Here is a 12354-nt window from a genome sequence, read left to right as displayed (position 1 = left end):
GATCGCACCACTGCACTCCAGCCTAAGTGAGACTCCACCACTGCACTCCAGACAGTGAGGCTCCGTCTCAAAAATAAAAAATAGAAATCAGGATACAATTTCATTCTTATTCATTAGTCCTTTTCATTATTTATTCTTTTAGGGAAGAATACAGCTTTCTTCTTCCGTGTCACCACTTTGCCAATTTAGAAGTATCCCAATGTTACGTAAAACGTCCTTCTGGCCGGGCGCGGTGGCTCAAGCCTGTAATCCCAGCACCTTGGGAGGCTGAGGCGGGTGGATCACGAGGTCAAGAGATCGAGACCGTCCTGGTCAACATGGTGAAACCCCGTCTCTACTAAAAACACACAAAAAAGTAGCTGGGCATGGTGGCACGTGCCTATAATCTGAGCTACTCAGGAGGCTGAGGCAGGAGAATTGCCTGAAGCCAGGAGGCTGAGGTTGCCGTGAGCCGAGATCGCGCCATTGCACTCCAGCCTGGGTAACAAGAGCGAAACTCCGTCTCAAAAAAAAAAACAAAACAAAACAACGTCCTTCTCTTAGCACTATTAGTTCATGAGCTATAGCTAAGTTTTGCGAGCCATTTTCTACAATGGTCATTTAAAATGCTGTTTTCTTATGAAACAAGTTTACATTTAAAATTTAAATGGCAGTAACAGTTTCACTTTGTTCAATGCAAAACTGTATTTCCCCCTTCAAAACACTATGGTTTTATTATTTAAATGTGGCCTGCACATCACTTCTCAGCCTTTTGGCTAATATCAGGTATAGTTAAGACCAAGTATAGTATCTGTTCTCATCAGTAAATGTGGCCTATGTTGCAAATTCAAAATGTTATTAATAAAATTTTGCTTTATCAAATGAATTACATCTCAAACTTAACGGGCATGTCAATCTCTACCTATTTTATTTTCTCTCTTAACTACAGCACAAATAATGACTTCTTAAATTGGTTACTGCTGGCAATAATACTAGATAAATGGTTCAAGAAAGACTTTTAAGAATGATGGGACTTCTTAAAAATGATCTTAACATTTTGTTGCTGTCTATACTGAGTATATATGTAGTGCAAATAATGGCTTCTGATGGTTATAAAGCATTCCTGAATTATATACCAGGGCTATACACTTGACATACCTGCTTTATATAATCATACAGTAATATTTAGACAATACAGAAATTCAGAGATACTAGGAAAATTCTAATATACTGTGTTTAAAATAGCTGTCTTAGTTTCCCAGGGGAGACTAGCACAATCTTAACTAATGATTAGTGAAAGAATACAACCACAAATAGTAATGGGAGCTTGAGAAAAGTATTTCTTTAAAAAAGAATCACAAACATCTACCATTTTATATATATACATTATAATCAGGTGTAAGCACAATTTTTAAGTTGTGTTCAGTTATATGCTAAGAATGTACATTACAAAGTTTAGCAAAATTGGTGAAATAACAAGGGAAGCAAGTTCATCTTAGTGTTACACATTTTTTCAATTAACTAGTAGAGAAAACAGCTCAAGTTCTCACAAGCAATGCAACACGTTTTTTATTTTTCAGTTATTGAATCAGTCAAATATTAAATAATTTAATTCAGAAGTATTATTTATGCACACAAACTATACTTGTAACAGCATGACCATTTACCTGAAAAATAAAGGATGAAATATTATATTTACTTATTTACATATTGCCCATATCACTGATAGGCTTTTTCTTAATGCTTTGTTTTCTAAAAGTTTTAATGTTTCTAAACAAATAAAAATGGATTTAAAAAGACTGAACCAAACAGTGCTACCTAAAAGTCACACCTTGTTAAGAGACATCTATGTCCTTATAACAATTAAACTGATAAGATTTAAGATTTAACTTCTTCCTAAAGTATCAGAACATTTAAAAAAAAAGTCTCAATGTACCTATTTAAATAAATCGTGCTTCCATAATAAGAGAGTATCCTTTAAAAATGAAAAACCATGAAGAGCACAAACTTTTATTTACTCACAACACTGAATAATTAATGTAAACTTTTGGAATATTTTTCCTTTAGACATTTTTCCTCTTAAGTGGACTTTTCAAGGCCTTGTCATGAACAGCCTTAAGTTTTACTGTCAAAATAAATGCACTTATCTTGGGAGATAGTTTGAAGTAATAAGCGTTCCCCACTGTACAAACAACTCTTAAGGAAAAGTTCATTTTCTATTTAGGTCACTAGCTTTTACATAAATAAAGCCACCCCCTGGTTCTGTGTAACTTACTACATTTACCTATAGTCATTCCCACAAAGGATACAATATTATATTAGAGATATTACTTTAAATATATTGAAAAATAGAAGGACCAATTCAGAGCTCTGACCTAGGAAACTGTACATAAGCCAGTCCTGGAAATGGGTCTTTCATAAATGAAGATCCAACTACTTTCACAGTTTTATTACTGTCCTTCAATTTATTACTAATCTGACAAGCCTGATTAGGTAATATTTCATTCTGTCTCACTGTTTTATACAAAATGCTTTAGGAAAAAGTTTTAATAAAACTATATAAAATATTAATTTTATATACCTTATAGTTCTTAGCATTAAAGGTGTTCTGTTAACTCTGAACATAAATGTAAAGTAATCCTATTATCCAAAGATGTAGTTTGGATTCTATGTCATTAAGCAACTGCCATTTCTACTACTAAATACTGCCAATCTTCAGTAAAAAGGCAGATTAAAGAAGCTATACTTAACTTGCTTCACACAGAGGTCTCATTAGGCACTCAATTGGCTATTCTTTTTTCACTGAAAGAATAAACCTTCACTTAGCCTTTCTCTGTGACTACCTCTTTCCCACTATATTGGTCACATATAATCTGAAAAACTTAAATAACAAATATACTTTTAAAAAGAATGTATGTTCAACAAATTTCTATTTAATTCAATCTAATCCGCTCAATTAGAAATTTAATTTGCCACAATGTTTTAAAGCAATAATGTACTGAATTCCCAATCCAAGATCCTTTATATATATAAAGGATCCTTCCTTTATATATATATAGGAATATATATATATATATATATATATATATATATATATGCATCCTAAATTACCATCTTTCAAGATGTGTAATTTCTTACAACATATTATGTGCAAAGTTACTCTTAACCACAAAACTTCAAACAACTGCTGCATTTAAAATCAAGCAACATCCAATACTCCAGCAGCCACAAGTTGCCGTGAGAGCCAGTCCAACCCTTCATACAGTCCCATACCACTTCGAGCATCACAGCCCTGAATATACCAGCTACGGCCACAGCATAATTTATGAAGACTGAGTAGTTCAGTGATTTCTTCTACTGACAGTGCTCCAGCAACATCCTGAAAAATATAGACACATATTTTTGATCAGTCCATCCAAATTACCATTTTTCTAATTATCATTATTTATAGAGAAATTTGTTGACAGCATTCTAACAGAAGCCTAAACAAAAAACCTAGACTCTTTCCATAATTATTCTGAGATTAACAAGAATAGGAAAAAAAAGTTTGGATAAACTAATTTATATGTGTGTGTATGTATACAGTTTATAAGGGTAACCTAACAATGAAATCAATAAAGGCCTTGCAGCCTAAATGGAAACATTATTGCCTAAGTAATTTTTTTATTTTTTGAGATGGAGTCTTGCTCTGTCACCCAAGCTGGAGTGCAGTGGCACGATCTTGGCTCACTGCAACCTCTGCCTCCTGGTTCAAGCGATTCTCCTGCCTCAACCTCCCAGGTAGCTGGAATTACAGGCACACGCCATCATGCATAGCTATTGTTTCTGTATTTTCAGTAGAAGCAGGGTTTTTTTTTTTTTTTTTGAGACGGAGTTTCGCTCTTGTTACCCAGGCTAGAGTGCAATGGCGCGATCTCGGCTCACTGCAACCCCCGCCTCCTGGGTTCAGGCAATTCTCCTGCCTCAGCCTCCTGAGTAGCTGGGATTACAGGCGCGCACCACCATGCCCAGCTAATTTTTTGTATTTTTAGTAGAGACGGGGTTTCACCATGTTGACCAGGATGGTCTCGATCTCTTGACCTTGTGATCCACCCGCCTCGGCCTCCCAAAGTGCTGGGATTACAGGCTTGAGCCACCGCGCCCGGCCCATGAAGCAGGGTTTTACCATGTTAGCCAGGCTGGTCTCAAACTCCTGACCTCAAGTGATCCACCCATCTTGGCCTCTCAAACTGCAGGGATTACGGGTGCGAGCCACTGCACCCGGCCTGAGTAATTATAAGGCATCAACTTAAAAAAAAAATTAACACACAAAAACCTTAATAAATGGTTTATAAATAGGGTTATATATCGAAGAGTTCACTACATTCCCGCTCTGAACACCCATTGCCCCAGGAGCAACCACCAGTAACAACATATTTTTCCAGAAAATTTTCATGCATGTTCATGCAAATAAACACAAAGAGGAACATAGTTTAGACTTTCTATAACTTGCGGGGTTGGTTTTTTGTTTCTTACATAAACATGTTGAAGATATTTTTCCATTATCAGCACAGATTATGTGCATTATTTTTAATATCAGAATTCCCTTCCATTGTGAGGATACAATTCAACCAGTCCTATACTGAATGTTCAGATTGAAGTTTTGTGCTTATATGCTATTACAAATCCATATATATACACACACGTACATACATAAACATATATACACAAACAAGAGTTGACATACATTTATGTGTATTTGCAAAATTATCTGTAGGATAACCAGATATTTGTCTACCAGATACATAGATGTAGAATGGCAGGGTAAAGGACTTTGATGAGTATTGCCAAATTGTCATCCAAGAAAATGTCTCAGTTTAATAACCCACCAAGAGTGGAGTGTACTTATTTAAGAAATCATACAATAATTAGAAAATATTTATTTTTACTATATCAGATTCAAATCCGATCTTATTGAAGAAGTAAAATGTATCACCTTGAAAGTGTATGGAATTTGGCCTGGTGCCGTGGCTCACACCTGTAATAACAGCACTTTGGGAGGCTGAAGTGGGCAGATCACTTGGGGTCATGAGTTTGAGACTAGCCTGACCAACATGGTGAAACCCTGTCTTTACTAAAAATACAAAAATTAGCTGGGCATGGTGGCATGTCCCTGTAATCCCAGCTACTCAGGAGGCTGAGGCAGGAGAATTGCCTGAACCCATGGGGCGGAGGTTGCGGTGAGCCGAGATCGTGCCATTTCTCTCCAGCCTGGGTAACAGGAGGGAAACTCCATCTCAAAAAAAAAAAAAAAATTAGCTGGACATGGTGGCAAGCACCTGCAATCCCAGCCACTTAGGAGGCTGAGGCAAGAGAGTCACTTGAATCTAGGACAGGGAGGTTGCAGTGAGCAGAGTGCCACTGCACTCCAGCCTGGGAGACAGAGCAAGACTCAGTCTCAAAAATAATAATAATGGTGTATGTAAGTCTAAAGATTACAAAACACTTTAATCTTTATGTGATGAGCAGAAATGGTATTTTCACACAGGCTGCCTAGTATGGCAGGGGCACCTACAAATAATGAACAGTACAATTTCAAGTAGTTTACATAACTTCTCAGGTTTAGTTTCCCCATCTATGACAGGATTTACAACACTTGCTCTATCAAATGCAAGCTGGTCTGTATATCAAGGAACATTCACTGACTTATTTGAATGTCTTAAATGTACCAGTTCTTAATAGTTTTCCTTTTTTTTATTAAGGAGAAAATTCTTTATTCTTCATCCTATTCTTCCCCTCCCACGACATCTCTTTACTCCACTTCTGCTCTCCTTCTACTACCTCTACTTAAAGGCATCTCATCCTCCTAGAAAGTTAGGCTCAAGGTCTAGGAATCCAGCTCTCTCAGTCCTTCATCCCGGCTATTCAGTCACCAATTCTACCTCAAAGTCTTTTCCATCTGCCTCCAACCTTTCTATTTCTCTAATTCGGAGTCTTGTTAATGCTCACTTGAATTATTTAAGCAATTTACTGCATCTCCCTGTCTGTAGTCATTTGCCCTGATTCACTCTACCCCTAGAATTCTAGTATTAAAACACTGATATGATCTTATTGCCCACTAGTCCAAAAACATTTTGATTATTCCTTTTTGCTCATAGAATAAAACCTAAATTTCTCAGTCTAGCTCTGTCAGGGCTTTACAGCATGGCCTTGTCTGTTTTTCTAAATTCTATAGATTCTCTAGAATACCTGCACCACACATACAGCTCTGCTTGATGTTCCCTAAACTAAAAACATTCATGCTATTATCGTCTCTGTAATGTTCTTCCTTTCACATATTGACTCAGCCTCATCCATCATTTCAGCTCAAATCCTAAATTTACAATCTTACAACATGCCACATTTAGAACTACTCTCCTAATTTTCTGTAACATTCTGTTATTGAGTCACTTATCAGTTTTCTTTGTATTTGAATCTTACTTATGTGTTCATATGCATACCCAGGAGTTTCTGGTGAGCATCAACTACCTTATTTCTATTTTGTATACTCCCAGGTACCCAACACAGCATTTTTCACATAGATGTACTCAAAATACACAGAGAAAGTTTATAAATATCTGTGGAATTGATTTTCTGAAATATTTTCAGTTGCCTTATGACATGGAATGCACAAAACTACTAAAATAAGTATTACAATATAAAAATGCATTACCTGTTTGTTAGCAAAAATCAGGAGCAGAGCATCTCGGAGTTCTTTTTCTGTTAACAACTTTGCAAGTTCACTGTGTGCTTCACTAATTCTGTCTCTATGGCTGCTATCTACAACAAACACAACAGCTACGCAAAAAAAAAAAATACTAATTAGTCATGTGTTAAAGTTCAGTAAATGGACCAAATATTTAATGATATCATTATTATATTATGGTTAGAGTTTGTCTACCCTCATCATTTTCACACAGGCTGCCTAGTATGGCAGGGGCACCTACAAATAATGAACAGTATGATTTCAAGTAGTTCACGTAACTTCTCAGGTTTAGTTTCCCCATCTATGACAGGATTTACAACACTTGCTCTATCAAATGCAAACTGGTCTGTATATCAAGGAACATTTTTTACATAATGAATTTCAAAATATGCCTCATGATCTTCTACCTACTGATGCTACTTGTTCTTCAAATACTACTTTTGTAATATTTTATCTTCGAATAAAAGACTAAAAGATAAAAACGATCACCATTTTTCTCTCTGCAAAGTATTGTCTCTAAGTTAACTATCCCCACACTTTCAACCATTCCTCATATTCAAAATTCCATTTTTGCAGGGCACAGTGGCTGACACCTACAATCCCAGCACTTTGGGAGGCCAAAGTGGGAGAATCACTTGAGCTAAGGAGTTTGAGACACTTGGGCAATATAGTGAGACCTTGTCTTTATAAAAAAAAAATTAAAAATTAACTGAATGTGGTGGCATATACCTGTAGTCCCAGCTACTTGGAAGGCAAAGGTGGGAGGCTTGCTTCAACCCAGGAGGCAGAGATGGCAGTGAGCTGCAATCGCACCACTGTACTCCTGCCTGGGCAACAAAGCAAGATTCTGTCTCAAAAAAAAAAAAAAAAAAAAAAAAAAAAAATTCTATTAATTATGGCTCATACTAAATATCAAGAATCCCAAAGTAAAAATAATTATTCAGTCTATCTTGGTACAAAGCAGGATAACATACAGAATAGGAGGCATGAGCCTAAGCTTTAGGTTGGGGTCTATGAGGCAAAAGTGTAGAATAGAATCCAAATGTGACTAAAACCTAGGTAGAGTATATGATATAATACCATTTGGTCAAAAGCAAGCCACTGTAAGTTCTTTGGCAGGTAACGACTATTTATGAAAGAAATGTGGCAGTGGGGCTATTGTGAGATTATAATGGGATAAATGTTGAGTTTAACTGAATTGAGCAGCAGAAACATACACCATAAATTCAACTCTATACCACTACATTGTCAGCAATCACACCCATATAATACTGATAATATACATTCTCTGTTAAGAGAAGCAAGAATACTCTTAACTGCCTATGTATCTAAGCTACACCTGGTTTATTTCTGTAACAATGGTTTATCAGGAATAAACTAAAGTACATATGCTAACCTTTTTACTTTCGTTTTTTATAAGATAAGGAACTAGCCATTAATACTTAAGTGTATAGTCAAGGATTTAATCATAAATATCAGCTTTGCTAGTCAAATCAGTACACTGAAAACTGTCATCCTAAAAATGTGAAAAATTAAAATGTCATTTTAAACTCTCACCTTGAGTATTGAGGTAATAATGTTTCCACAATGGCCTTAATTTGTGTTTTCCACCTACATCCCAAATAGTGAATTTTAGATTTTTATATTCTACAGTTTCCACATTAAAACCTGTTTTAAAAAAAAAGTTAACTTTTATACTGTATTTACATTTACAATAAATGACACATCAAACACAGACAATCCCCCAGTGTATAATTCTGATTTATCAATTTTCTATATGCAGCAATATCTACTGAAGCCTAATCAACCCCATTCCTACTCCTACATGGAGAGTGAATACCTGTTAACAGCTCCTAGCCCTCTAAACCTCCACCAAGGTCCTTAGGACCTTGGGATCTATGTATCTTCCAGCTCTGCTGCACTACTGCCCCCAACCCCACACCCTCAGCCAGGATCACCAATCTTCTATTCCTTCAAACTGTCCCACCAATACTGTTTCTTCTTTCTATCCCCAACCACATTTCATTCCCATAGCCACACAATCTTGCATTTTTTCTGAGATGGTGATGTCTTAGAGCCAGAAAAGAGCCCACCACCATGACAGATTAGTATCAAATAAGACCACAAGAACTCGGCTGTAAGCTACGGTTTGTCTATTAAATGTCCTTCAAGGTAAAAACCAATATTAATACTTACCAATTGTTGGAATGGGCTGCATGAATTCATCCTGTTTTAACTTAAACAAGATAGTAGTTTTTCCAGCACCATCCAATCCTAATGTAACGACCCGAATTTCCATTTTTGGTCCAATGTGAACTCGATTATCCTATAATTTAAATATTTTAAAATAGTTTTAATTTGACATACAGTTAGAAAGCAATAGCATTTAGCACCTTTATTATTTCTACATTTCCTATTCATTCCTCAACCATTGCAATCTGAGTTGTATTCCTCAAAATCCTGAGTTTTATCTTAAGATGAATTCCTTCCCCATGGCTAAATCTTTCCTGAGTAAAACTGACCAGTTTGTCTTTGTATAATGGAATATACACACTCACTTAATTTTCTCAGATTTTCTAACTCAAATGAATCCTGTTTAAGTCTCATTTAAGCATGTTTTTACACTATACTAAAACACCTTACAATAGGGCTAAATTAATTAAAAACAAAATTGCTGCTCAATTCCCAAAAATTTTCACTATGAATCTGATGTATATCCCTCCAGATACTTTCCCATGCACATACTGGCCAACATACACAAACACAAAAAACTTTATTTAAAAAGCATCGCCCACACATTACAACGTTATAACGTGTTTCACTCAACAGTATATTACAGAAGCCTTTCAATATGGACTAACCTTTTTCTTTTAATGGCTTCTTTACATTCCATAAACCACAATTTAACCACACCCCCAACTGGTAGATTTTAGGTAATTTCTGATTTTATGATATTACAAATAATACTATAATGAACATTTTTATATATTACTAGTTGCATGATTTCTCTGCTTCCCTTCTTTCTAAAAGGAGGACTAAAATAGTACAAAATTTACATAGGATTCTTGAAAGCATTAATTTTTAATAAAAAGTCCTTACAGCAGTTGCCAACATATATGTGTTATTTCTGCTTATTCCTTTGAGCACTCTTTCCTTGGCTTTTATGATACAAAATTTCCTGGGTTTGGTTTTACCCCATTTTGGGATGCTCCTAATTTTTCTTTTATCTGCCTCTTAAATGTTGGTACTCTTGAGGGTCTGTATGAGGCCCCCTTCTCATTCTACATATTTGCATTATCTTCACAAGCTTTAATTACCATCTACACGATGGCTCCAAAGCTATACTTAAGTCCAGTTATACAACTCAGAAATAAAACAATATATGGAACAGAATTACTTCTGTGAGAACTCTAGAGAACAGTTAAGAAGCTACAGCACCAGGCCATGAAACCAAGAAGGCATTCCAGTGAAAGGGGTAATAAAATTCAGGGTATTCTGTGCACTCATCCCTGCCTTTCCCCATACCCGACATAGTGAGGCTGAGGTGCAACCAGGAGGAAACTACAAAATACTAGCAAACTGAATTCAACAACACATTAAAAAAAACCATTTGGTACACCATGACCAAATGGGCTTTATACCTGGAAGGCAAGAATTACTCATCATCAATCAGTGTAATACATAGAATGTGATTTAAAAAACACATAATCATCTCAATAGTTGCAAAAAAAGCATTTGACAAAATTCAATACCCTTTCATAATAAAAACATTCAACAAACTAGGAATAGAAGGAAACTGCCTCAGTGTAACATACACGAGATATGAAATGCCCACAGCTAACATGATACTCAAAAAACTGAAAGCTTTTTCTCTAAGATAAAGAATAACAAGAAGATGCCTAAAGAGCAATTAGGCAAGAAAAATAATAAAAGACATCCAAATTGTAAAGGAAGATGTAAAATTTTATCTCTTCACAGATGACATGATCTTGTATGTAGAAAATCCTGAACAATTCACACAAAAACACCTATTAGAAAGAATACAGTCATGGAAATAAATATTTTGACACTTCAAACCATATTAATTTGATTGTAGTTTGCAGTGAGATAACTATTTTATTGAAGAAATCAGGAAGGATTAACGTAATGTTCAGATCATCAATACTGAACATCAAAAGACTGTCAGCCAAACTGAGTAGCTGACTTCAAGTGACTTGAATTAACGGAAACTGGGATGAGTTATGCTCTCACTGTAGCATATATAAATTTTTGTTGTTGTAGTGGTTGTGAAGGTGGCACTTTCTGAAAGTGAAAAATAAAGGAAACTATCAAGAAAAAAAAGAATACAGTCAACAAAGTTTCAGGATATAGAATCGAAACAAAAATCAATTGCATTTCTATGTACTTAAAAATCCAAAAAGGAAATTAAGAAAACAATTCTACTTACAATAACATCAAAAGTATACTTTCAGGGGTCATTTTTATAGTTCATGACTAAAGAAGTTTCTTTGAACGTGTAGAGAAAAGAACGTTTAAGACACAGGAATAAACTTAAACAAAATGGTGAAAGACTCGTTAAGATACTATGTTCGTGCAAATATAACCGTGGCTTTGCTAGTACTTTTAATCGCAAAAACCACAACTGCTTTTGCACCAACCTAATATGTAAGCATACATCTAACCAAGATGGTGAGAGACTTGTACAGTAAAAACTACAAAAACTATAAAATATTGCTAAAATAAACACATAAACATTCCATGTCCATGGATTGAAAGACATAATATTAAAATGTGACTATTACCCCAGGTAATCTATATAGATTCAATGCAATAGCTATCAAAATCCCAATCAGGTTTTTTGCAGAGATAGAAAAAAAATAAGCTAAAATTTATACAGAAGCTCCAGTCACCCTGAATAGCCAAAACAATTTTGAAAAAGAACAAAATTGGAGAACTCACACTTCCTGACTTCAAAATATATTACGAAGCTAATATATTATTCTGTTTTTGCACTGCCGTAAAGAAATATCTGAGACTGGGTAATTTATAAAGAAAAGTTTAATTGGCTTACGATTCCACAGGCTGTACAGTTAGCATCAGCTCAGCTTCAAGGAAAGGCTCAGGAATCATACAATCACGGTGGAAAGCAAAGAGGGAATGGGGCATTTCACATGGCAGAAGTAAGAGCAAGGGGGAGGTGGGAGGTGCCACACACTTTTAAAAGACCAGATCTCATGAGAACTCACCTATTATGGCAAGGACAGTATCAAGGATTATGATACTAAACTATTTGTGAGAAACTGCCCCAATGACTCAATCGCCTCCAACCAGGCCCCACCTCAACATTGAGATCACAACTGGACATGAGATTTGGGCATGGACACAGATCCAAACCACATCAACTACAGTAACAAAAACCATGTCATACTGGCACATAAAGATGGGACATAAAAATCAATAAAATAGGAGAGCCCAGAAATGAACTCCCAGGTAGAGGGTCACATAATCTTCAACAAGGGTGCCAGGACCATGCAATGAAAAGACAGTCTCTTCAATAAATGATGCTGGGTAAACTGGAGAGCTACATGAAAAGGATGTGGTGTATCTGACACCACCTACAAAAATTAACTCAAAGTGGATTAAAGCCATAA

The 12354-nt window shown here is 35.7% G+C and overlaps 1 protein-coding gene across 2 annotated transcripts in view; it reads right to left on the bottom strand.

Annotated features, from left to right (window-relative positions):
- Positions 1 to 883: 883 nt before the first annotated feature.
- TRIM23 (tripartite motif containing 23) overlaps positions 884 to 12354 on the bottom strand; it is a 37628-nt gene continuing 26157 nt past the window's right edge. The window contains exons 8-12 of one of the 2 annotated variants that reach the window (XM_039471545.2): positions 8900 to 9029; positions 8261 to 8371; positions 6671 to 6795; positions 3253 to 3358; positions 884 to 2860 (exon numbers count right to left, since the gene is read on the bottom strand). In XM_039471545.2, coding sequence (XP_039327479.1) covers positions 2802 to 2860; positions 3253 to 3358; positions 6671 to 6795; positions 8261 to 8371; positions 8900 to 9029 — 531 coding nt within the window. In that variant the 3' untranslated portion in view covers positions 884 to 2801. Of the gene's footprint in view, positions 3359 to 6670; positions 6796 to 8260; positions 8372 to 8899; positions 9030 to 12354 lie in introns of both variants that reach the window. The other variant, XM_003925793.4, reaches the window with a different exon arrangement.

This window comes from Saimiri boliviensis, chromosome 1, assembly GCF_048565385.1.
Source record: "Saimiri boliviensis isolate mSaiBol1 chromosome 1, mSaiBol1.pri, whole genome shotgun sequence".
Classification (NCBI taxonomy): domain Eukaryota; kingdom Metazoa; phylum Chordata; class Mammalia; order Primates; family Cebidae; genus Saimiri; species Saimiri boliviensis.
Note: the sequence above shows the minus strand (reverse complement) of the source record. Positions and strands in the feature narration are given on the sequence as shown.